This window comes from Xenopus tropicalis, chromosome 1, assembly GCF_000004195.4.
Source record: "Xenopus tropicalis strain Nigerian chromosome 1, UCB_Xtro_10.0, whole genome shotgun sequence".
Lineage (NCBI taxonomy): Eukaryota > Metazoa > Chordata > Amphibia > Anura > Pipidae > Xenopus > Xenopus tropicalis.
The window spans coordinates 100,622,651-100,649,893 of record NC_030677.2 but is presented as its reverse complement, the minus strand read 5'-3'; the positions used below and the strand labels follow the sequence as shown (position 1 = coordinate 100,649,893).

Sequence of the window (27,243 nt, the reverse complement as noted above, 5' to 3'; positions counted from 1 at the left end):
ATATCTATTAAATGATGTTCTAACATTGAATTCAAACATCTCAAGTTCATTTTATCATTACCCACAGAAAAATTGATTTATAATATTAACTTGCCCCCCTGCTCAAAACTGTGGCAACTATACTGACATAGCATTTGGTAGTAAAAGACATTTGGTAGTAAAAGAATAAATAAAGGTAAGGCACCTGTTATCCAAAATGTTTAGGACCTGTGGTCTATCCGTAATTTGGATCACCATACTTTAAGCCTACTAAAAATTATTTAAGCATTATATAAACATAATTACATCTTAGTTGGAATCAAGTACAAGCTACTGTTTTATTATTAGAGAAAAAAAGGAAATCGATTTTAAAATATTTAATTATTTGTTAAAATGGAGTCTAAGGGAGATGGCTCTGCCGTAATTTGGATCTTTTTTGAATAACAAACTTCCAGATAACGGATACCATACCCACTGTAATTCATAATATATAGTCGTATATATATATATATATATCACAAGTGCTATTAGAGGTACAGTGATGCTTGAAAGTTTGTGAATCCTTTAGAATTTTAGATATTATTATATAAATGTGATCTAAAACATCATCTGAATTTCAAACAAGCCCTAAAAGTTTATGAACAAAACCTAGTTAAACAAAAGAAACAAAAATTACTATATTTGGTAGCGTATTTATTTAGAAAAAATGATCCAATAACATCTGCGTGTGACAAAAGTAAGTGAATCCTTACGATTATCTTATACTTTGAAGGTGAAATCAGAGTCTGGTGTATTGAATGTCAATGTGATGACAATCAGGTCATCACATTGACAACATATTTATGGATATGTATCATGGCTTGAACAAAGGAGGTGTCTTAGGACCTCGGAAAAAGAGTTACAAGACTATCTCTAAAGAGTTTGGACTCCACCAATCAACAGTCCGACAGATTGTGCACAAATGGAGAAAATTCAAGATCATTGTTACTCTACTCAGAAGTGGTCGACCATCAAAGATAACTCCAACTGCAAGGTGTCTAATAGTCTGAGAGGTTAGAAAGCAACCCAGGGTAACTTCTAAGCAACTGAAGGCCTGTCTCACATTGGCAAATGTTGATGTTCATGAGTCCATCAGAAGAACACTGAACAGCAATGGTGTGTATGGCAGGGTAGCAAGGAAAAAGCCACTGTTCTCCCACAAAAATATTGCTGACCATCTACAGATTGCTAAGGATGATGTGGACAAACCAGATGCTGGAAGAATGTTTTGTGGACAGATGAAGCAAATATATAAATTTTTGGCTTAAATAAGGAGTGCTACATTTAGAGAAAGAAAAACACTGCATTCCAGCATTAGAACTACTGTATATCACATTCTGAACTATAGCAGAGAATTCTATGTCTATGAACTGAATCTCAAGACCTTAATCCAATTGAAATGTTGTGTAAAGACCTAAAGAGAGAGGTCTATGTGAGGAAACCCACCAACATCCAAGAGCTGAAGCTGTTCTGTATGGAGGAGCGAGCTAAAATTCCTCTGACTGATCAACAGTTACCGCAAAGGGCTTATCAACAGGACTGATCAACAGTTACCACAAACATTTAGTTGCAGTTACTGCTGCACACCAAATACTGACAGCATGACACGCGCAGAAATGTTTAAAAATCAGACGATGTTTTAGGTCACATTCATGCGCACCTTGCTCAACTGACTTCACTAAATGCCTCTGCCCATACACACATCGAATTTCGGCTGCAGAAAGTAGAAAATGCAGAATAGTGACAGGAGACCAGGGGAGTGAGCACAAAATCTGGGAAACCAGGGAAAATAAGGGATGTTCACAACTGTATGTGCATGCGTACCAACATAGCCTCCCAAACAAGGAACTCCCTCCCAGTGCAAGCAGCATAGCACTTCCTAGGGGCTTTTTCTGGTCAAAATAGTTTGTTAATTGTTTCCCTCAACTGGAGTGTAGGCTTTATTAGTTTGCACCTTCAGTGAAAAAAATTACTTTGCTTTTACAGGCACCCTTTAAACCAATAGTGAAAAAGTATGTTCAGCACAAGCACCATTCACTGAACTCATGTTAAAAAGCGGGTATAATGCCCCTTTCAAATATGTTCCAGTATACCATGGCAACCAGGTGCTTGCTCTCAAAACATCAGAACAGCTGCCTGCTGCTTGTATGGTATTATCTTTGTGCAGCTGTTATTATATTGCCCCTTAATTCCTATTCCATTCTTAAGCTAGCTATACACATAAAGATTCACTTGTTTTTGGCAGATCTTTTGCCGATAACAATGGGCAATATCAGGCTGATCAGATCATTTGACCCTCAGGCCAACTATCAGATCATATTTGCCGCTATGCTGGCAGTCAGATTGAGGACCACATCAACGTACAGATGCAGTCTTTAATGCAATGGGAAAATCAAACCTATGTGATCAACTTCAGACTTTTTTTTTGGTCTAGATGTCGGGTGGGCCCTACGGAGGGCCACATACATGGGCAGATAAGATGCCAGTTTAGTCTGAGGGGCAGAATCAGCAGCTTAAATCTGTCATGTATGACTACCTAAAGTGTACATTCACTCGTTTGATATTATATTATTGTACAGATCTAAGTGAATGTTATGATACAGCTGCAAAGATATTATTTTCTTGTTCAATATCACAATATAACATGTAATGTATCCCATTTACTGTATGTGTCTTAATTCGAAGATATTACATTTATACTCGTTCTACTTAGGTTCTCTACTCAGAACTTTGCCCTATGCAGGTAATCGTAGGTGGAGAGTACATTTTTGGTTTCGGAAGGTCGTTTGGTTTCGGAAGCCAATGTCGTACACAGCACTTTCTCGGCTGTCATTCTTCCACCAGCAAAAGCTTATTTGGCCCCCTATCATTCTGATTCTGTAATTCAACTGTCATCCCCAAACATGGCAGTAAGGTCATGGACAAAACAGGTTCCGAGCATTGCATTAATGCCACACATGCCAGTAAAATCTTTGCAGAAAATGGAGAATAAGCACTGCATTTGGCACGGATAAAACAGTAACATCAGGTGCAGAGAGTGAAATCACTCCTAACATTACAATTATAAAGTAGCTGTATGTTTAAAGCATATTTTGGCAAAGGTATTTTTAAGGAGAGAAAAGTGAGCAACACAAAAAAAAGCTTCCAGGGGGTGACAGTAAGAGCTATAATTGGCTACTTAATAGCCCCTATGTGGACTGGCAGCCTACAGAAGGCTCTGTTTGGCATTATACTTCATTTTTATGCAACCAAAACTTGCCTCCTAACCATATTCAAAAATGGGCACCTACTTTGAGGCCACAAGGAGCAACATCCAAAGGGTTGGTGAGCAACATGTTGCTCATGAGCTACTGGTTGGGGTCACAAAACTAGCATGAGGAGATGCTGGCGCAGCACAACAGTTTTTTCTACAAGCTGGTCTGGTTCTCAGGAGCACTGGCCTCGGGAAAAACTTGTAGAACTATTAAACTGGGGGTGCTTACCATTTTGACTTTACATGTCATTTAAAACTTTCCAAAGTTGAAATATATCACAAATAAATGTAACTTTTGCAAGGCCTACATTTACACTCTATGTGCAACCATCCCTCCTGTGAGTAAGCATCTTTGCAACGTTACCTTAAAGATAGACTGCGCAAAATAAAAAATATTTGCAATATGGTTAGTTAGGCAAAAATGTAATCTATAAAGGCTGGAGTGGGCAGATGTCTAACATTATAGCCAGAACGTTATTTCCTGCTTTCAGCTCCCTAACCTCTTAGTAATGTTACTATTTTTTTTGCATTGGACCATATGGAATCCCAGTTTGGTTGGGAAAGAGGCGTCTAGAGTGCAAAGTTCCATTTGGTCATATAGGAATGGTGAGGGGGTTGATTCAGGAGTGGTTGGACTAACATCTTACATATGATTGATATCAGGCTTTTGTGGATCTACCAAGTCATCAATTGTGAAAAGGTCAGTCTTTGACCACCTGTTGTAGAATTAGGGTGCTGTGCCTGGTTCAAAGGCTGGGTTTATAAGATACATTGTAATTCTGGGGTGCGTTAATTTTATGCTGTATGATGCTAGCTCTTTGCGTAACGTGATGATTTGTGAGAGCACAGATTCAGTTTTCAGGGTATTATAAAGATTTTTGTGATTCCGTAATTGTTTTTGTGTAGTTAGGTAATCCTCATTACGTTTTTTCTTTAAATGAGAAGTTATGGAGATAAGGTGACCTCTGATTGTTGCCTTATGGGCTTCCCAGGGTGTTGTAAAGAGGAGACCGTGCATTCATTCTCTCTAAAGTAATCTTTGAGATTTGACTCAGTCTGCTTAAATACCTCCGGGTTGTGGAGCAAGATTTCATTTAGTCTCCAATGTGTCCTTTTGGGGGGTAGTTCATCCAGTTTAATTTTTACACTGAACTGTTCTTTTAAGAACGCTGGCAGCAAGAGACAGGAGGAAGGGAAGGAGAGCCGCTGTTCCAAGCAGAACAATAAGGGTGAAGACACGCAGAGCTACTTTGTAGTAGCTACTTGTCAAGGATACTATATGCAAGAAAATCCCCTGCCATAGACAATACTGAGAATTGCCTTTGCTAAAACTCTTGTAGAGTCAATTATCAGTAAATGATCAGCATTATCTATTTTAGTAGCTGTAACAAGTAGCTTCTACTAGTAGTTCTGTGTGTCTTCACCCTAAGGGAGTACTAATACATGCTGATAAAGAAGGAGTCTCTAAGATCTTTATGGGGGACACCTAGCAACAGGATATCCAGCATTAGTGTGCAGGAGGGATAATGAGGTGAGGAGAGGGAGGCACACAGAAGTTATGGAGCATACTGTGCAGCAAGTGGACACCACATCAAACTAGTTATACAAAATGTAACCAATTTTTGACTTGCCAAGCCCCACCGCCAACAAGCTCATCCAGAGCAACTGTAACTTACTAAAGTTTTTGTTTTGCTGTATTTTTGTAACCTTTTTTATTTTCTTTGGTCAGGCAGATTTAGCCTTCCCAAGCCTTAATGAAAATCAGCCCATTATGAGAAGCTATATATTAACCCATGCACAGCAAACACCTTGCCAGTGTTATAAGCCCCTTGCAGAGCGTACACTGTGCATGCAGTCAGCGCAGAGCAAGGGTCTTTATCTTGTGCAGCGACACCCCCTTCTTCTGCATGGTGGGTAGAGATAGTGGGAGGAAGGGGACTTTCCTTATAGGGGAGCCGCAGTCTGCATTATGAGTCACTTTGGTGCCGAAAGGACCAAGCTCTTTCATCTCTGTATCCCATACATTAACACATACCTCATGGTTTCAGACTAGAAACATGACGTTCAACCTTGCAGAATCCATATGAATATGAACTGCACACCCCTACTCCAGGCTTAAGTTGCACGCTTTCAGAAGATGTTCATATGAATGGCACTTATTGCTGTCGGGGGAAGGCGCAGAAGTTGGCAAGTTTTTGAATGTTAGTAAGGCTACAGCACTGGAAGGAGCCGGCTCGTCAGTACCTTCTGTATCTGTGGATAAATGTCCTGCTTAATCCTCTCAGTTTTTTAAATGCACTTGCAGGTAGAAAAGTCCGATACCTAATGATTATTAGTTATTCGCTAAGCCAGTCTGAACTGGTCCTTTGACTAAGCCAGGCTGAATGGACCCTTACCAGCAGCACTGCCAAATTCTTCAGGTGAATTATTCAATTTAATACCGGTGTGAATGGCAGCAGAGCAAGCCATAATGTATTATTACTATGTCCAGGTAGTTATATCATATTTGTCAGTTGTTGTGCTCCAAGCTTGCTGCGTAAGCAGCCCCACGTTTCCTCACAATTATTACACCACGCTGACTAGTGGAGGGTGCAGGACCAGCTGAGATAGCCACAATGGACACAAAGCATTCAAAGCAGTGACAGAGAGAGGATAAAGGATATTGCATTCTTTTACTCTGTCATTGCACAAGCTATATATTAACCCATGCACAGCCAACACATTGCCAGTGTTATAAGCCCCTTGCTGAGCACACACTGTGCATGCAGTCAGCGCAGAGCAAGGGTCTTTATCTTGAGCAGTGACGCCCCCTTCTTCTGCTTAGTGGGTAGAGATAGTGGGCGGGAGGGGACTTTCCTTATAGGGGAGAAACAGTCTGCATTATGAGTCAGTTTGGTGCCGAAAGGACCAAGCTCTTTCGTCTCTGTATCCCATACATTAACACATACCTCATGGTTTCAGAGTAGAAACATGACGTTCAACCTTACAGAATCCATATGAATACGAACTGCACACCCCTACTCCAGGCTTAAGTTGCACGCTTCCAGAAGATGTTCATATGAATGGCACTTACTGCTGTCGGGGGAAGGCGCAGAAGTTGGCAAGTTTGTGAATGTTAGTAAGGCTACAGCACTGGAAGGAGCCGGCTCGTCAGTACCTTCTGTATCTGTGGATATATGTCTTGCTTAATCCTCTCAGTTTTTTAAATGCACTTGCAGGGAGAAAAGTCCGATACCTAATGATTATTAGTTATTCGCTAATCCAGTCTGAACAGGTCGTTTTACTAAGCCAGGCTGAATGGACCCTTACCAGCAGCACTGCCACAGGGACTAATTCTTCAGGTCATCAATTTAATACCGGTGTGAATGGGAGCAGAGCAAGCCATAATGTATTAGTACTATGTCCAGGTAGTTATATCATATTTGTCATTTGTGCTGTGCTCCGAGCCTGCTGTGTAAGCAGCCCCACGTTTCCTTCACAATTACACCACGCTGGAGTTACAATGACTGCTCTCTTGGGGGTAATGCTTGAATCGTCATCTGGTCCAGAGATGGATAACGAGTCGTTGTTTTCCTTTAATGATTCCTGCCTGGGGGGTATGGTGTACCTATGTACCAATATGTCAGACTTGGAAAAGTATGGGGACCCTCCACGACCACCTCAGCTGGTAGACGCATGGCTAGTACCCCTATTTTTTGCCATGCTGATGTTAGTAGGGTTGACTGGAAATTCTCTGGTGATTTACGTTATCTCCAAGCACAAGCAGATGAGAACTGTCACCAACTTCTATATAGGTAAGTGAGCAGGAAACAAGCCTCATGTCTCTGGCCATGCCTGCAATATGACTAGTGGTTTGACTGGAGGGTGCAGGACCAGCTGAGATAGCCACAATGGGCACAAAGCATTCAAAGCAGTGACAGAGAGATCATAAAGGATATTGCATTCTTTTACTGTCATTGCAAGGGTTAACACTAGCAACACTTCCAACTCTTGCCTCATGAGCACTCAAATAAATGCTAATTTGGTAGGTATAGGCTTTCTCAGTGTTTTATTCCCATCACTGTTTGTAATGCTATATTTTAATGTATGTCTTCTGTGTAACATGCATTGGGGAAAATTCATTGCTTCGGTTTTCTGAAGTTGCTACCTCCCTAAAGAGATCACTCTTTTGCCTCAAAACTAGAGGTTTCAGGAGTGACAATTTGAAAAAGTCACAGTTTCTGCACTTTTTCAGTTCGTGTCAGAAGATCATGAAAATGAGTTTAGTCAAATTTAAAAAAAATACAAATATGAGAAATGTTAGTTTTTGTAAATCTGCCTCTTATCAAAATGTGAGTTTAGAGCTTAATACATAAAAACTCACCCACATTTTGTTCATTCCTATGGGATTTTTAGAAGCATATTTATGAATGGGTGAAAGTTAGAACTCTCTATGTGATAAATACTCTTCCAAAAATCCCAATTAAATAGAACAAGCATGAGTTTTTAAGCTCTAAATTCATATTTTGATAAATCTGAATGTAATCTATTATTAAGCTAATTAACTAGTCAAAAATTAGCAGGAGAGAGTGATTGAATGTAATTTAACCCATTGGCTGCTGGAGTGCTTGTTGAATTAGTAGAAACTAATCCTAATTGTGGTGTGTATTACCGGATAGGGAAATCACATTAGGTATCTACCCACCTATTTTGTTAGGGATCAATGGTGGCAGTGAGTAAACTGTGGGTGCTGGCCTGCAAACAATATATTTATTTCCTGGTATTTATATAGCACTGACACATTTCTGCAGTGCTTTACAGAGATTCCGCATCATTCACCGCCCCAAAGGGGCTTACAGTCTAAGGTTCCTATTACATTCACACACACTTAGTCCGAAGCCAATTAACTTGCCTGTATGTTTTTGGAGTGTAGGAAGACACCAGAGTACCTAGAGAAACCCCACTCATACACAAGGAGAACATACAAACTCATTGCTGCAAAGCAGTAGCTCTATACACTGAGCCAATGCATATTCTCCTATAAATCTTGCTGATTTTTTGGACCCCCCCTGTAACTGATCACACAAATGAATAGATACAAATCTAAAATACAATTTATTACCACTTTAAAAGAGTATTATTAAATAAAGCCAATAAAGTAAAACCAATAATAAATTATTTTCGCATTATATTGATTATTAAAAATGAATTTACAATAATACATTTAAAAATATCATTCTTCATTACATATATTCCACAAAACAAATATCTGGCTTTTTTCACACAATGCCACTCTCTGGCTGGCCATTGTAATGTGGTGACAATTGAGGCACTAGTCTTTAGCAAACCTTGTGAAACAGCTTACAAAGCGTGGATGCCATGACAGAAGTGTTTGCACTTCAGTAAACCTGATCTGACATCAGGCTATCTTTTGCACTAGTAAATGGACACCATGGAGTGCTGTTGTAAATGTTTAACTAAGGCCCTTGGGGCTCTACACCACAAAGTTAGACATTGATTTACCTTACCTGTGTCCCTTAAAATATTGATATTAGGATTCCCTAGCAAAATAAGATCAGTCCTAATATTGTAATGACAGTAAGAAAGCTGGTTCCCCTTATTAATTCATTAATCACAACATTCTTGTACATAGAGTAGACTCAAACAAAGTACTCATACAAAGGTAAAGTAACCCAAAACAGACAGTCAGCAGTTACATGGTCTAGCAAGCAGCGCCGGAACAGGTGATATGTAGGAGAGGAGGGTGCCTAGTGCGCAACAAGGTAGTGGGCACAATTAGGAGGTGAGGGTCAGTGAGTAAGCAGATGCAAACCACTATTAGTGGGTGAGGGGAGAGATTGCTGGTGCCAGGCCTTGGGGCTTTAATAGAAATGGACCTTGTCACTGCAAAGTTTAAATAAAGAAATATGATTTCCTTTCTATAGTCTAGAAAGGAAGTCCATCCCCAGTGCTCCGTATATGAGCAAATTTCACGTGTTGCTGGATGGCATGCTGCCCCTAAATTTATGCTGCCCTAGGCCTCACCACAAATCCAGGCCTTTACCTCATCATATTTAGGATGTTTTTTCTTGGTACCTAATGCTATGTGGAAGATAAGGTCCTTGAAAGTGGAAGGTTTGATGCAGTTTTTAGGTATTTCAACAAAACTGCCAGTTTTGGGAAAGCATTGTGCTTCCGTAATTTGGGTGCCCATTTTGAATTCACCCGAATGTGTACTTTCCAAATATATATGGTTTTGGGGGGATCATTTAATTTATTTGTATTTTTACCCCACAAAAATGCAGTACATCTGTTGAATTTTCAGTAAAGTGATTTGTATGCACTTTCTTTTGGGGTCTCTAAATTCCAGATACTTTGGTAATCATATGCAAAATGGGCATCAAACTGTTCAGTAGATCCTTGGCTTTCATATTTAGGATGTGTTTTCTTGGTACCTAATGCTATGTGAAAGCATGTGTTAAATTTTCGGTAGATAAAGTGATCTCCGGGGCAATATGTATGCACTTACTTCCTTTTGGGGGTCCTTAAATGCCAGATACTTTGGTGATCCTATGCACAATGGGCATCAAACTGTTCAGTGGATCCTTGGCTTTCATATTTGGGATGTTTTGTTACCTATTGTTATGTAGGTTAAGGTGCTTGAAAGTAGAAGCTTTGAGGCAATTTTTAGTAGGGATGCACTGAATCCAGGATTCAGTTCGGTATTTGGACAGGATTTGGCCTTTTTTGGCAGGGTTCAGATTCGGGCAAATCCATGGTCCTGGCCAAACGGAATCCTAATCCTAATTAGCATATGCTGATTAGGATTTGAAAGGGTTAATGTTTGCCGCATAAATATGGAAGTGTCAAATATTTTGCTGCACGCAAAGCACGCACCCACATATAACCCTTACAAAACCTAATTAGCATATGCTAATTAGTATTCAGATTCGGTTCGGTATTCGGCCAAAACCCTTAACTGGGTTCAGTGCATCCCAAATTTTTACAGACTTTGTCAAAACCACCAGTTTTGGGAAAGCATTGCGATTTTGTAGCTTGTAAAAGAAAGACATAGATATCCATAAAGAAAATATACAAAAATATATGGTTTTGGGGGTCAACTTATTTTTTTGTTTTCACCTTACAAAAATGCAGTAAATGTGTTGAATTTTCAGTAGCTGAATTGATCTTTGGGGCAATTTTTATGCACTAATTTTCTTTTGAGGTCTCTAAATGCCAGATACATTGGTGATCCTATGCACAATGGGCATCAAACTGTTTTTTTTTTTGTGTTTACCCAACAAAAAATGCAGCAAATGTGTTGAATTTTCAGTAGCTGAAGATATATATATGAATTTTTATAATATTTTCATAGAAACTGCTATGTTCAGAAAAGCAATGCTGTTTGGTACTTGGGAGTAGAAAGACATGGTTACCCATTTTGGATTTGGCAGAATGTGTACTTTTCAAAGATATATGGTATATGGTTCTCCTGAAAAAATGATATATACTTTTTCTACCTAAACTACCCCCCCCCCCCAGTAAGCACAAAATGTTTACAAAACGTCTGGCACTGAGGGGAACTGAAATGTAAAATTCTGCTAGCACTTAAAGGGTTAATTGGTCACTTAACATAATATAAACAATCTGTTGGTTAATTATTTATTCTTGAGGTATAGTTTTCCTTTAATTAGGAGCAGCAAAAATGGTTTTACACAGGTTGTGATGGCAAATTATATTTATGCCTTTTAATAGGGTGAACTACCCCTTTATGATTTACAGGTCCTGAATATTTCTTCACTTTCATATGTTCTAGTGTCTTTTGTGAAAGAAACTTTGTAAAAAGAAACTTTCTTTACCGTTTCTTTAATAATCAATATAATCTTCATTTTCTCATTCTCAGCAATCAGTCTATCTTTATTGTCTTCATGCAGGAGTCGGAGTCAGAACAGTTTTAATAGATCATGAAGTATTATCTTGTTTATTTCAGGAACAGTACCAAATATTTAGTTGATTACATGCAGAAATCTCCTGTTTCCATAAAATGAAGCTCATATTGAATTTTCATTTTTAAGATTGTCCCACTTCAATGATTTTTAATCTTAGTTATCTCTCTAGTTTATAGGATTTCTATACAAAGTAAATTGGTATCATATCTATAGTAGTACATCAATCTGGCCTGATGTTACTCCACTCTTTAGTCACATATCGGCTCTGTCAAGACTTGCAGCATTTGCAGACCTCTATGCATACCTCCCAACATTTAAAAAATTGAAAGAGGGACAAAAAGATTTAGCAAATTTGTGACCACGCCCATTTTGTGGCTACGCCCCAATTACCACACCCCTTTTTTTTAAAAAAAATACTCCTTTTATATAGTTGAAATGGTGTTTCATACTGTACTACCTATGGAAAACAATATAGCAACTCCTACATGTAAAATACAAATATAGAGAGAATGCAGTCAGTTATAAGTGAGTAATAACTATGTACCAGTTTTGCCCCCCCATACACAGTGTCCCAATGGCCCAATAGACAGTACCCCCCATACACAGTGCCCCCATAGACAGTATTCCCCATTCACAGTGCCCCCAATTGCCCCCATAAACAGTACCCTCCATAGAAAGTACCCCCATACGGTACCCCCCGTACACAGTGCTCCCATAGACAGTATCCCCCATACACAGTGTCCCATAGACAGTACCCCCCCATACACAGTGCCTTCAATTGCCCCCATAGACAGTACCCCCATAGAAAGTGCCCTCATAGACAGTACCCCCCATAGAAAGTGCCCCCAATTGACCCCATAGAAACTGTCCCCAATTGCCCCATAGACAGTAGCCCCCATAGAAAGTACCTCCCATACACAATGCCCCCATAGAAAGTGCCCCCAATTGCCCCATAGACAGTACCCCCATACAAAGTCCCCCAATTTCCCCCATAGACAGTACCCCCCATCCACAGTGCCCCATAGAAAGTACCCCCCATACACAGTGCCCCCATAGACAGTACCCCCATACACAGTAGCCCCCATAGAAGGTGCCCCCATAGACAGTACCCCCCATACACAGTGCCCATATAGACAGTACCCCCCATACACAGTGCCCCTAATTGCCCCCATAGACGCTCTTTCGCCTTCTGCGGCTCCTTGTGTGGCGGCAACAGGCCTGTTTATAAGGTTGCGCCCCATGCGTACGTGTGACTTCAATATGCATGGGCTGCAACCTTATAAAAGGGCCTGTCGCTGCTGCACAAGCAGCAGCATAAGAAGCAGGAGCCGCACAAGAAGCAGGAGCGCCAGACTTCAGCCAGCACATCTATTACAGAAATGCGGGACATTCATTGAACTATCCGGGACAGTGGGATGCGCTATTAAAATCAGGACAGTCCTGTGGAAAGCGGGACAGTTGGGGGGTATGCTCTATGTAAAAACTTTTTACTGCTGGGGTAATACAAATGGCCCCATGGAAATCCCATTAACCATTTCTACAGATCTACAGATGAAGAACCGATTGCTATAGATAAAGTACAGACATGCTTTGCATATGCGATTAAGGGGCAGATTTATCAAAATGTCAGTGATTTTCAGAAGCATATTTATCAAACGGAGAGTTCTAACTTTCACCTATTGATAAATATTTTAATAAAAATGCTATAGGATTGAATAGAATAAGTTTGATTTTTTATGTATAAAGCTCTAAACTCACATTTTGATAAATATGCCCTTTGGTGTTGTGGCACTGCAATTAATTCTGTATGATTAAAGGATCTATTATATATCTAAATTATTAATTAGTCGGACTTAAGCACAGCTTTGTCCATCTTGGAAGAATACCAATTGCAAGGCATCTAAGAGCAAACTAAATATAAAATTAATGAAGTAATTTGTGAATTTAATGTTTTACCGAAAACAGAACATTAAATGTATTTTGCAGCAATAGGAATATTGAAATTGAGGGTACAGAGATAAACACAGTTAATTTATCAGGTACAGTTCAATAGCTTAAAAGTCTTACTTGCATTGCTGCAAAATGTAGAAATCTATTTAATAAACCAAACACAGGCTATTAAATTAATTTCAAGGCACAGTTGCCAACAATTAATGCAGTGCATTACGTCCTCAGTATTCATTTTTTCCCTTGAGTACATTAGATCTTTTTTTGTAAGCGAATGCATAATTTATTTCTACTATGATTAATGTATGTGTAGCTCATAAACTGTATGTGAAACTCTTATTTATGATTTATAGAATGTAAATTTTACACGTAATCTGTGAGCTAACTACAACTTCCTGCTGACCCAAACCGCCATGTGTAATAAAAGGCACTGGGGCTTATTTATCAACACTGGGCAAATTTGCCCCCCAACAGTAATCCATAGCAACAAATCAGTGATTGGCTTTTTTCAGCCAGCTTCAGGTGAAACAATGAATGTAGCATGGGTTACTGTCCACAGGCAAATTTGCACTTTGTTGATAAATAACTTCCACTAGGTTTTCCCAGGCCCAGCCCATAGCAACCAGTGCCTAAGTACAAACTGAAGAAACCTAGAAAAACATGTGTTGGTGTTTCTATACCTCCAGCTAACGGCAGACCTACAAACTTACTGAAGCCCTTGTCTATTTTAATACCATATACCCTAGTCTGCAGTACTTGGGACCTGTGGAGTTAGGATTTGGATACCTTGTAGTCACTTTTTCAGTTTTGGATTTTCTTTGTAATAATTGAACAGTACCTAGTACTTGATGGCAACTTAGCTGCATATTGGGTTTATTTAATGTTTAAATTATGTTTAACTTATGGGGATTACAGTAACCACCTTACCTGAAACCCCCGGCCCCTAGCATTTCAAATAACAGAAGTAAATAGAATTTATTAAAAATTGTTTAAACATTTTGCAATTTTTTTTCCTAAAGTGCATTTACAAATATGTTTCATTTCATATGTTTCATTGGAAAAAAGGGATGTAGTGGTGAGCTGTTTTCAGTATACTGTATGCTTGGGAAAACAATAGTTTGGAAACATTGCTGCCCACATTGCTGCCCAACTGCCATTTCCTGGCATACCCCTTTCTCATAATTATTCTTCTAACTTCAAACTAGAGTAGTGCCATGGATCCCTAGTTTTGGAAAGTTGCTTCACGTTATTGTGTGTCAGGTTCCTTTGATCTTTCTTGACTTGGAGATTTTTGGATCTTTCTTTAATAGTTTGCTCATCCACTTCTACACGGATAGCACAAAACAATATTAAATAGCTCTATGTTTTTTATGCTTGCCATTCCAGAGCAATGATTCCTATTTCACTTTTGGGCTTTTGCCTTAAATCATTGCACCTTCTTGCCAGTGGTTTTTATCTGTGGATGTGCCTACCTGCATTCTTAATCAATTATGGATGAAGGATAAATCGGAGAAAATATAAAAGATGAAAAAGGGTTAAAAGGTTCAGCTGTGGAAGAGGACTGAGCTATAACTGGAGGGCAATGAAATATAACCTTTCCTAACCTGTAAAGAATTAATGAGAGACCCTGACTCCTGTGAACATTTTTTCACTTTCAGGTAGCTACTTAAGAATGGCTTATATATTGTGCTATCAGTTATTATTGTTAGTGACTTTGGAGGCCCCTTTCCTTGTGGTAAGAAATATCATCTGTATGGATTTATAACTTTATTATATTTAAATTTCTACAGCACTACTAGAATACACAGCGCTGTCTAATTTTACAATATAGAAAAGTACACACAGGGCGAATAAGCATTATACGAAATAACAAGCATAAATATACAGAGTTCCTGCAATCTTGCAATCTAATCTGCCTTGTGTCTAGATGCCCTATTGGTTGGGAAAAGCCTGTTAGAATAATTATATAACTGGTTGCTGTTTTCCTGCTTAAAACGTTTAAAATCTAAAACCTGTTATAGTTTGCATTTCATATTGAGTGCTATTCCTATACCTGTGGCAGTTTTACATTACAGAACATTTTGTTTATATCAGTAAGATTATACCAGAAAAGAGGGAGAGATAGATAGATATAGTAGATATTTCTCCACATCTTACTTTCTAACCTAGGGTTATGCCGTGGGACTAAGCAGTTGTCATTATATCTAGATTTATTGCAGAACTATAAAACTTTACTGTAAATTGCATGAAATATTTTACCTTCACAGTTGCTGTCATATCAGTGTAAAGCATTCTGAGTTTGAATAAAAACCTATCATTATTGTACACTAGTATTACTTGCCTGGCAAGCTGAATACAATTTTTTTGCAGATTATGACCTGCTATTTTACCCCAGCACAAAAAGTATTTGTAGCTCACAGAAGCCACACACAGATATACATATTCTAAGCAACTTTTTAGTTGGTATTTATTGTGCAATTTCTATTTTTTTATTATTATCCTTCTAGATATATTTTTATATTATTTTAGATATATATTTAGCACCAACTTAAACGACAAGGGAAGGTTAATATATATGAAATATTTGATTAGGTGAGCCAAAAGTGTGGCGTTTTTACTAAACAATAGGAGGACTATTGGGCAGTATGCTTTTTAAATTTTGACTTGCATTCTCCTTTAAAAGGATTTCGGTGAATTTATTTCAAAACAAATGATTCTGGGGCTCATCTATAAAGTTTGCGCAGCTCACACTTATTCACACAGTGAACATATTTGCCCTGCCCATGCTTGCAACAAGCTAAATAAGATTGTTGCATTTAATGTGCAATCATAATTGAAAATTTTATTCACAGTGCGAACATAAGGTTTTTAAATGGCATAATCGCAATTTGTGAATATTTATATACGCAAACTCTGCATCCGAATTAAGCCACATTTTTGGTAGTGTGAAAAATATTCGCAAATTTATATTAGCAAAATGAAATTTGGTGCTATATTTCCACACAAACATGCAGAGTGGCCATGCTCATGCAAACATTAATCTTATTTGCCAGTCATTTGCAAATGTGTATGTGCAATGGGCATTTCACAGTGATTCACATAAAAAATTAAAGACAGGCACAGCAACGCAAAATTAATTCCGTTAGGGAAGACAAATAACCATATGCGAAAAACTGTGCACTGTGCGAGCTTTATAAATGACCCCCCACTGACTTCAGATGTATTGATATTGTTGTTTTTTATTGCTAATCTTTTATGTTATGTGCTCACCTATTCATCTACAGGTCTTCCAAACCTGCTGAGATACTACATTGTAAAAAAATATTGATGTCTTATTGACATCCCTGTACAATATTTTGGGACAGATATAGGGATGTAGCGAACATCGCCAAAAATGTTCGCGAACCCGTTCGCGGACTTTCGGCAAAACTCGCGAATATTCGCGAACTTTGCGAACCCCATAGACTTCAATGGAAAGGCGAACTTTAAAACCTAGAAAAGCCATTTCTGGCCAGAAAACTGATTTTAAAGTTGTTTAAAGGGTGCCACGACCTGGACAGTGGCATGCAGGAGGGGGATCAAGGGAAAAAACGCGGCGGAAAAAACCGAGGCAAAAAAACGCGGCGCAAAAAAAAACCGCGGCGAACCCAAAATGGCGAACATCGCCAAAAGTTCGTGAATTTGCGGACTTGCGAACACCTGATGTTCGCCCAAATTAGTTCGCCGGCGAACAGTTCGCTACATCTCTAGACAGATATAATAAAGATCTGCTTTCTCATTTCAACCACTGTGATAATTAATCTTTTTAAGGAGATTAGTCGCCCGCGTCAACGGAGATTTGTCGCAGCGCACCTAATCTCCCCGTGTGTCACGGCCCTAAAGCTTTGCCTGTGAAAACTGTGCTACCCAGCTTTCCTATACCACATACAAAAAAAAAAGACTAAATTCAATTAGGTACAGGTATGAGACCTGTAATCCAAAATGATTGGGACCTGGGGCTTTCCAGATAAGGGATCTTTCCATAGTTTGAATCTCCATACATTAAAATAATTTAAACATTAATTAAACCCAATAAGGATTAATTATATCTTAGTTGGGATCTAGTACAAGGTATTGTTTTATTATTACAGAGAAAAAGGAAATCATTTTTAAATATGAGATTTATTTGATTAAATTTGAGTAAAATTGATGGCCTTCCCGTAATTTGAAGCTTTCTTAAAAACAAGTGCCCGGATAATGGATCTCATAGCTGCTCTCTGCTTGCTCCTGTAGAGTAATCCTAGTTTGCTTTCAGATCCTCCTTTCATTAAATGTTGTTTTCAGTCACATATACAATTACATTATTTTATTAATGTTGCTCCATTTGTACAATAATGCTTGCAGCTGTCAGTGTCACTTTCATACATTTGGTCTGTACAGAAAAAAACATTGTAATTGTAGAAGAGATGTGCTTAAAAATGTCAAACTAATGTTTACCACTTATCAACATGTATTAAACCTCCACCCCACTGTGAACTCTAAAAACCTAAATTGTTCCCAAGTATATATAGAACCATGGTAATCGTTTCTAGGAACTTACCATAGAAACAGTGTTCAAGTGATAAGAAGAAAAAGAACTAGATTAGAAGTCATACAGTGCACTTGTACTAATGTTTTCACCCCCTACTTCTGTGTTACTAATAGCCATTTTATGTTAGTTGGTGAGTGGACAGTACAGCAACCGAGGGTAAGGGCAAAGAATTCAAAAGTAGTCTCATCTGTTTCCACCTTTTTCACTTATAAGGAATGCAATAGGAAAAGTGTGTTTGACGATCTAGTGATCAATGAGCGAATATAACCCCCTCCTTTTCTTTTCACGCAGTTCAATTAAACATGGGGTTGAAAAGCTGAATAGTTATGAATATGAATGCTGTCAGTGGGTGGGCAAGATCAAAACAGCTTGAATATTGTCACATGAAGTCTATTTAACAATGCAGTCTGTTAATTTTGAAGCGTTGGAATTGTTTGTAAATATTATTCAATATCATGAGCTGCTCAAGAGCTTAACAGGTGGGGCGGGGTGCTGGTAATATAGATTGCAACATTTTTAACAAATGAACAGAAAACTATATTGATAGTTGTAATGTTTTAGAAATCAAACAACTTGTTAATGAAAGAAAACATGGGATTATAGAAAGCATTAGTGCAGACAGTGGGCTAGTGTTAGTTATTCAAAGCAGGCATTTGTAGTTCAGTAATATCTGAAATACAGACATTAGTAGGAAGCAGATATCAAATGATTGCCTTTGTGTGGGATGCTCTACAAGCATGCCACTATAACTGTAGTCATGTGTGCAACGGTAATATAATACATCCAGTCCATGATAGTGCACATTGGCCCCCACCAAAGATTTTTTTTGCAATTAGATGGCAGCCCCATCAGATTACACCACCAGCCTCTTGCAGATGGAGGCTTCTTGGCGTTACATTTTATTAGCAGCAGTTGTAATGCCACATATTAGACACTGCTGATGTAGAATAATCTTATGATGCGCATAAGGTGTCAGTATTTCCGTGTCATGTTTTTTGTACTCCCATAGGCACAGGTAGTGCCCAAAGACCTTTGCATTTCTTAAGAATACTGCACTTTCTGCATTCCTCTCTACGTTGAGTGGCAAGCTAGGGGCAGTCATGAGTAGTGATGAGCGAATCTGAAAAATTTGTGTAACGCATTTGTCGTGTGATTTTTTTTGTCGCCCGTGTTATTTTGTCGCCCACGTCTTTTATGGTCGCCCGCAAATTTGAGGCGCAACAAAATACATTTTCAGCGTGGCGGATTTTCCTGTGGCGAATTTTCACCGAAGTTTTGCAAAACAATTCGCCAATGGCAAAATGCAGAAAATCGCTGCGAATCCATGCCTGACGAAAACATTTGCTCATCACTAGTCATGAGCATCCCTCTTATATTCCCCCTTAGCTTGCATGTAGTAATGAAGTAATGGAGGGCTTTTTAACTGGACATGCACATCTAGGGCATAGCTGCAAGGTGCAGGACTGTGTGTGTAACAGATTCCTTCATGTTTGTCTGAATGATGCAATAGCTATTCAAATTATGTTTTAATGTTCTTACTGAACATTGGGAATGCACCATTTCTTATAAACATATAGTGAAACTCCTTAGCAGTCAGTGGGCCTGATTCACTAAAGGGCGATAAAACGCGCGCTATTTTTATTGTGCGCTAAAATTTTTACCGCGGCTTAATTTTGGCGATTTTTCGCACGATTCACTATAAGCATACTCGCGCTTTTTTACGCACGATATTGCATGCGTTATTTAACTCGCGAAGACTATTTCAATGCGGTATTTGCTGGTACATGTGCTAAATTACGCCCGCGAATAGTCACCGCATATGAATGGTAGCTTAGAAATAGTGTATAAAAATTGTCGCCGCATATAAATGGTGTATATAAATATTAGCCACATATAAATGGTAGCATATAAATGGTATCATATAAATAGTAGATGCTTATAAATAGTAGCCATTAGTGATGAGCAAATGTGTTCTGGTTATCATTAGTGAAAAATTAGCAAATCTTTCGAAAGATCCACGAAACGGCAAAAATGTTGTGCGGGCAAAAAAATTGTTGCTGTGACTATTATTTTTTGACGCTTGTATAAATTTTTGTATGTGCGGTGAATTTTTGCGTGGCAAATTTTTTCATGCGTTTTGCCATTGGCGGATTGTTTTGCGAAACGCATGAAAAAATCCGCCGCAAAAAAATTCAACGCACGTCCAAAAATTTGCTGCGAATCCATGCCTGGCGAAACATTTCATCACTTGTAGCCAAATATAAGTAGTCGCGCAAATGAACGCACGCCATGTTAGCCATACACGCCAATACTTGCAGAAAATTACTGTATTAAAAATGACCATTTCCCTGCAAACTGGTGGCTGCATCACCTTAGGGGAAACACATACTTGAATAAATAACACTGTAAGTCCATATTTTATTGGCAAAAATCATTTACTGTACTTTTGTATAATTTTTCACCTGCCTGTAGTAGGTGTTAATTTTCGCATAGCCAAATGCGATATTTAGCGCGCAAAAGTTATAGTGAATCATGCGATCGTATTCTTTTCAGCGCGGAAATTAACGCATGCTGTAAAACTAGTGCGAGAAATAACCCATGCGAAAATGGCGATTTTTCGCACGCGATAATACTATGGTGAATCGCGCGCAAATTATTTCGCGTTTTTTAACGCAAAAAAGCGTTAATAATTTTTATCGCACTTTAGTGAATCAGGCCCAGTGTGTCTCTAAACTCCCTATTCCTCCAGAGTCAGCAGTTACTTCTATAGTTACACCCCTGTATTGTTTCTGTGCCCTCTACACTTAATTCTGTCTGTTATCTTGCATTGCATATATACACAAAAGATTTGTGACTACAACCTTTTCTTTTCCCAACAGCTAATCTGGCAGCAACAGACATTATCTTCCTTGTTTCCTGTGTGCCTTTCACAGCTGCGCTTTATCCCCTGCCTGGCTGGATATTTGGGGAATTTATGTGCAAGTTTGTCAACTACATCCAGCAGGTTAGTAGGCAGTGTATTCGTTGGAAATTAGACACAACTGCATGGAAGTCTGGCAGGCATCATTTGTGATGTTCAGTGTGCAAATGATGTGCACACTTGCGCTTAAAGAAGCAGATGTAGACATCATTCGAGCAGACATCATAAAGAATTTATTGCAGACATCATTCACATGCCATACACTGGAAGTAATGACAGGCAGATTAAAGTGCATTGGTGCAGAGAAAATTGCCTAAAATGATGCCGAAATATTGGGAAAAACACTGCATTATGGGAAAAAACATGGCAATTGTGCTCAAAATTACACTTTGCTCATCACACAGATCTTACCATGGCCTCACTGTTAGTAGTTTTATAAACCATGGTATCTGCAGTATGTCTGTTCTTTGCCTGTGCCATTTTTTTCTGGCTATTTATCCTTCATATCTTCTACAATAGAAATAATTAAATTCTGCCCTGAATACAAAGCTGTCCTCTCACCTCTGTTTCACTGCTGCTCATTACAACTCTTTCTCGCATCAGAGAGCACCTCTCCTACTGAATGTCAAGCCTTTTAATTAGTACCCTGTCACTTACCCGCTATTTTCAGTTCTTTACATCATCACAATTTCTCTCCAGTTTTTAACCATTCTGAATTGAAAATCTCTCTTGTTGTTTACTAGAAGCAAACTAGGAAGAGCAACAACTGTATTTGTATATTTATGTGGTGTTTTACATGTACTGGATCAGTTCAGTATTGTAGTGCCTCACTTACCATATTTAACTTTTTCCTTTCTCCTTTATTGCATTTTTTTCCCTTGTTTGTTTTCCCGCATATATTTTTTCTGGTCTTCATCCTTTTCCTCCTTTTTCTCACTGGTGGATAGAGGCCTGTTACACCAGTGACCCTTCCTTCTCATACTATTCCTTTTTTCTGAAGCTGTTAGCTATTCTTTTGTTACTCTCTTATAATCTTCCTAGTTTCTCTATTTTTAAAGTTAAAGGAGAAGGAAATGTAAAAACTAAGTAAGCTTTATCAGAAAGGTTTATGTAAATACAGCCATAAGCACTCACAGAAAAGCTGTACTGAGCACCCTATCAAAACTCTCTCTCAGAGAGAGAAACTTCCTCTCTCAGAAAAATCCTACATTCCCGGGACCGGAGTCTGTACAGCTCTCTTCTCTTCCTTCTCCTGCTCCCCCCTCCCTTAAAAATTCATAAGAATTCACTCCCCCTCCCATCAGAATGTGTGATCTGAGCTACCAACGGATAGAGCTGCAGCAGGAAGCTATGGAGACCAAGCTAAAATGGCAACTGCTATCTTGAACAAACAAAGGACGCTTATAGGGCTCTTTACGCAGGTATGGTAAAGCTTTCTGCAAAATAAATATAGTGTTGCACTAATGTGGCTAATCTATTGGCAGCTAAATGCCAAAATGACTTCCCTTCTCCTTTAAAGGGATTCTGTCATGACTTTTATGGTGTGCTTTTTATTTCTGAATTATACTGTTTACATTGCAAATAATTCATTCTACCATTAAAAATGTTATTCTTGAACAAAAAATATTTCAAATTTTGAGAAGGAGCCTGTGCTACACCTTAGAACTGCTTTCAGATAACTTCCCAATTCCAATGTGCAACAAAAAAACTTTTTAAAAAAATCTTAAGTTTTAAAAATATTCCCCCATAAAAATCTTCTACCATTTACCAATCATTTCTAAAATATGGCCTCTAATTTTCCAGGATCAAGTGCAGCAGTAGTTTATCACCCACCAGCTCCAAGCTCCATGTGGAGCACAACCTACAGACCTTCTTCCAAGTCCATTTGACCCATATAACTTGCTTTGCACTTGTTCTTAACTTGTGGTGCAGCTACCCAGGGCTGGGTGATGTGCTGAAGAAGGCATGTAAGGCCTGTAGCCACTTCCACAGGTCCTTCACAGCCAGTAGGGATGGCAGGGATGTAGCCACAACAACACCTGCCAGCCGACTAGTTCAGGAGAAAAGAACTGGATGCATGCAGAGGAGCCAGGATCAGAGCCAGGGCACAAATCACCCACACACATCCTAGCTGTTGTTAGTGGCTAGGACAGCACAGAAGGTTGCCCATATGCAGAGCACAGATACATACTATTAAAGACAGGGATGATTACTGGGTGATCAGCCTACTTTATCCACATTACAAGAAAAAGTTGGAGAAATTCCTTGAACCTGAAAAAGAGAGAGGCAGGTGGTTCATTTGAGGAGGGTTCTGTTATAGGGCCTCCACTACAATGCTTTGAGTAACAGCAGTTAAAGCACATAGTGACTGATTACATGGGGTTTCTCATTGTGCAACACATGAATAGTGCAAGAACTGGCACACTATGCTCTGGAGGTGCTTGCTTGCTCCTTGCCAATGTCTTCTAAAAGCATATAATTTACATGCGGGGTGATCAGTGAAAAACGAACATGGCCATCCACTGGCAGTGTGGATATGCTGATATTCATTAAGAAAATGTTTCTTGGATAGGTGGGGTTGCAAAGCATCCATTGCTTAAACCAGAGTACACCCCCCAGTGCTGCCTCATCCTGATCTTTACTCTGCTTTTATTGACTCCGCCATACCAGTTTTGGCTACTCTCACTCTGTATGATGTCTGTGGTGCTGCTGCAGCTGCATCTTTGGTAAATATACGTTTTAGGTCGGTTAAGGGTCCACCTGTCTGGTATAGTCTGGTTGACATCTGTCAACGCTGTGGTTTGTAGAAACTGGATAGACACAACCTGCTTGCCACACTCTAAAGTTTTACAAAGTGAAGCAAAATGTTGCATGTTTCTCATCACTATTTAGCACTGTCCTGAAGAAAATTGCTCAAAGCTAGGGTTGCCACCTGACCTCCTCCACTGCCCAATTACCTCATATAAGCAATTAGTTCCTGCTCTCTGCATGGACCTGACTTGGATCTGCAGTTTTCCTGCCCATGCCTGCCCATTTCCCACCTGTGCCTACCCATTTTCCCACCCTTGACATTACCGCCCACATTCAGCAATGGCAGTACCACTCCCCAAGTGATGTCACCATGGCTGGTATTACACTGCAAAGAAGGTGACAACCCTACTCCCAGGGTCTAATGTAAATATGTATTAAGATAAGCAAGATATTTCCCTTCAAAGAAAATGTCTCTTTCTCTTGCTAATGTAAATCTTGTCAAGTTTCCTAAGATGGTCCATTCTATGACACTAATAAGAAAATGTAATAAAAGTACCAGAGTTTGCTACATGCCTAATTACTTAAAGCAGTGCTGTTTAAATCTTTCCTGATAGTAAGTCATGTTGTACATGTTTGGGGGGCCAGGTTATAACATAATAACCATAGCGTTCAGAGGAGCGCTCAAGCAGTTTCAGGATCATAAAAAATTTCATGGAGGAGCACATCTGGCCCACTGGCCTCCAGTTGGACAACTCTGATCTAAAGCAACAAATCAAAAAGAAGTATTTATTGGTCATCTGTTTAAAAGCAAACATTTTATTGGTTGTTATGGGTTACTGCACCTAGGCAAACTTAGTATTATATCTGGGAGCTAGGTTCTTATTTATGCATATCCATTCTTTCTAAAACTTCCCATCCTTGCCACCAAAACAAATGAAAAACAACAATCTGTAAGCCTATGTATATTTAAATTTTTTCTAGAACTGAATCCTGGATTTGGTGTATCGCTATTACAGATACAATGCATCTGGATTCTAAACTTGCAGTTAGTGATGAGCGAATTTTTTTCGCCAGGCATGGATTTGCAGCAAATTTGTGCATTTCGCCATTGGAAAAATTAATCAAAAAAGTCACAATCGTGTCAAAATAGACACGGTCAGGTAAAAAAAAAATGGGTGCAGTTGCAGCAAAATAGGTGCGGTTGCATCAAGAAAAGAAGTGTGCAACAAAAAAAAAAGACGCACGTGACACGAGCGGTTTTGCCAATTTTCCTGTCGTTTCACGAATTTTTCAGGACAGATTCGCTCATCACTACTTGCAGCATCTTAAGTTTACTGTTATGCTGGTCAGGTAGAAATATTTATATCACTGAACAGACGTGCAAAATTCTAGATGCTCCATAATTCACACCTCTAACAAAAATCCTGTAGGTCAGTGACTGTCCCTATATTTAGAATTGAAAATAATGTGTTTTTTTTTATGTAATCTCACTGGAAACTGTTTATGCTTAATCAAATAAATGTCACTCTAAGCAAGTTTCAAGCTTACATTAGTTGAATATTATCAGTGTTTTTACCATGGTTTGTATCCATTTTTTCCTTGATATATACAATAAAGAAGTATTTAAGCAGTACAGGTTCTGATACAGGATGTGGTAAATGTTTAAGCACAGATAATGTGAGCAAGGTTGCACAGCCTGATTAAATTAATCCTACACCTAGTAGAGAATATACCACTGACAACCAAATTCTGCACACGATCCTTTAGCCAGTGTTCTATCCATATACAACCAACAGACATTAGTTTAAAAGCAGGCATTTATATAGAAATGTATCAAGTTTGGGCAAAATCCAAGTAGAGTGCATCCCTTGCAACCCCACTGTTGAAGTTCCTACTTACTTCATAAGGCTAATGTCCCTTGGAGAGACTAATAGCCTGAGATAAATCTCTGCTGCCGTGGGCGATTAATCTCTCCAACAAAGTGAATTGCCACTGGAAATGCATGCACATTGCTAGGTTTTTCTGAAGTCACACAAAGTTTCCTCCTGCAGGCATTTCAGAGAGATTAGTCACCCACAGTAGCAGAGATTTATCGTGGGCTAATCTCTCCAGTGCCCTAAAAAAGCAAGTAGATTTCTTTGATGTAATCTATACTTCAGAAAAGCCATTCTCCAGAACATACTCTTGAATGTGATAAATTGACATCTTTATTACAGATAAACATAACATTTTGTGGAAATTAGTTCTTCTTTGTTACGTGGCTGAGAATGGGAATACATTTATAATTGCACCAATTTAGAAATTCACCATTTTATTTAAATGTGGTTGATCTAGAAATCTGCTTTTATGTTCAAGTTGCTTTTCTGCGTTTATTTGCTGGTAAAACAAAATTTTTATTTTTATTTTGGAAAAGCATTTGTTTAAACAAAAACACATATTCAAGTGTAAAGTCTGCAGGTATCTATCTCATATTATTCTTCTACTTTAGCTAGTGATTGGAGAGCGGAGGCCCTGAACTTGGACTTAATCAATACAATTGATTAGGACAATAAAGGATGTTCAGAGGGCTGAAGTCAGCGCCGGATTTGCTGCTGGGGCGCCCCGAGGCCGCCCCCCATTCACACCCCCCCCTGATTGCGTTTGCATTTGCCTCCCCACCCCCCGCACATGCGCATTAGCACTTCCATGTAAACTAACATACCGAGCAGTGGGGAGAGGTCTCCATTGCTCCGTATGTGAGCAAAATTGCTCTGCAGCAATCCCTATATTTATGCCACCCTAGGCTCGGGCCTTTGTGGCCTCGCCAAAAATCTGGGCCTGGCTGAAGCAGACCAACAAAAGGAAATTCCAGATTAGTGCATAGGATGGTTGTGTGAATCTTAATAAACCTTAATCAGAAAACTTCAATAGATGCAGTGCTCTAGGTAAGAAGACAAAAGCAAAAATAACAAAAGAAAACTGCAAAGTCCAAAAAACCTTGATGAAACACACTATCTATAATAAATTAAATTGGAAAAATTCTGCTTTAATGCCACATTTTACAGTTAGATTAGAACAACATTAATACATTCCCTTCACAATAATTAAAGAGATAATTTTAGGAAACACACAGAATTGCATAAATCACAATACATGCTATGCGATGCATTATAAATATGCATAGTGCTTCCTATGTTCTGCACTTTTTAATGAAAGCAGAAAAAAAATGCCTGCAAGTATTGGAAATAACATGGCCAACTGCCACTTGTCTAGCTTTGATATATAGCACTTCATACAGTAGTAAGATGAACCCTATAAACCAGCCTAAGAGGATCTAGGGAGTATATTCCCTTTTTACATGAACAGTAAATAAAAACCAGCCCAGTTAATACTTTCTGTATAATATTTGTAATTTCTTTAATTCAGTTGCTCAAAAGTATCCTTTTATTAATGATAAATTGTTGTTTTTTTAGTTTCACAAATGTATGACTTCTCTGGATGAAAGAGGTTGCAAAGATAGTTTCTAAGAAGTATCATTGCTTTGTTGAAACAGTAACAGCCTGTCAGTATCTGTCGCCAGTGTTATAGAATCTTTACTAAGGCTCTCCATACGCAACAGCTAATTTAAAGTTTGGCACTGTTCGGTCTTTCTTTTCTTCCTTTGAGGAGGAGAATTCTTCTGTTAAAAAATCAGAAGCAGAAGCTTGTAAGACTTGGCCAGTATTGTGGGCCTTTAACTAGCCTCCTAACGGAGTTATGTAAAATGGTGATAAGTTTGCTACTTGTCTTGTAATATATGGCAGCCAGTCAGCAGATAGCATTTATTGTTCAGCTGTTGGCTGATTGGTTGCTGTGCGATATTAGATGTGGGTAAACT

General features: G+C 38.8%; 1 protein-coding gene across 1 annotated transcript in view; it reads left to right on the top strand.

The window, feature by feature from the left end:
• The first annotated feature begins 6,626 nt into the window (after positions 1-6,626).
• The window catches only part of kiss1r (KISS1 receptor), a 45,457-nt gene continuing 24,840 nt past the window's right edge, over positions 6,627-27,243 (top strand). Inside the window, 2 exon segments of the mRNA NM_001170514.1 lie at positions 6,627-7,065; positions 20,596-20,720. Of these exon segments, the coding sequence (NP_001163985.1) occupies positions 6,822-7,065; positions 20,596-20,720 (369 nt within the window). The 5' untranslated portion in view covers positions 6,627-6,821.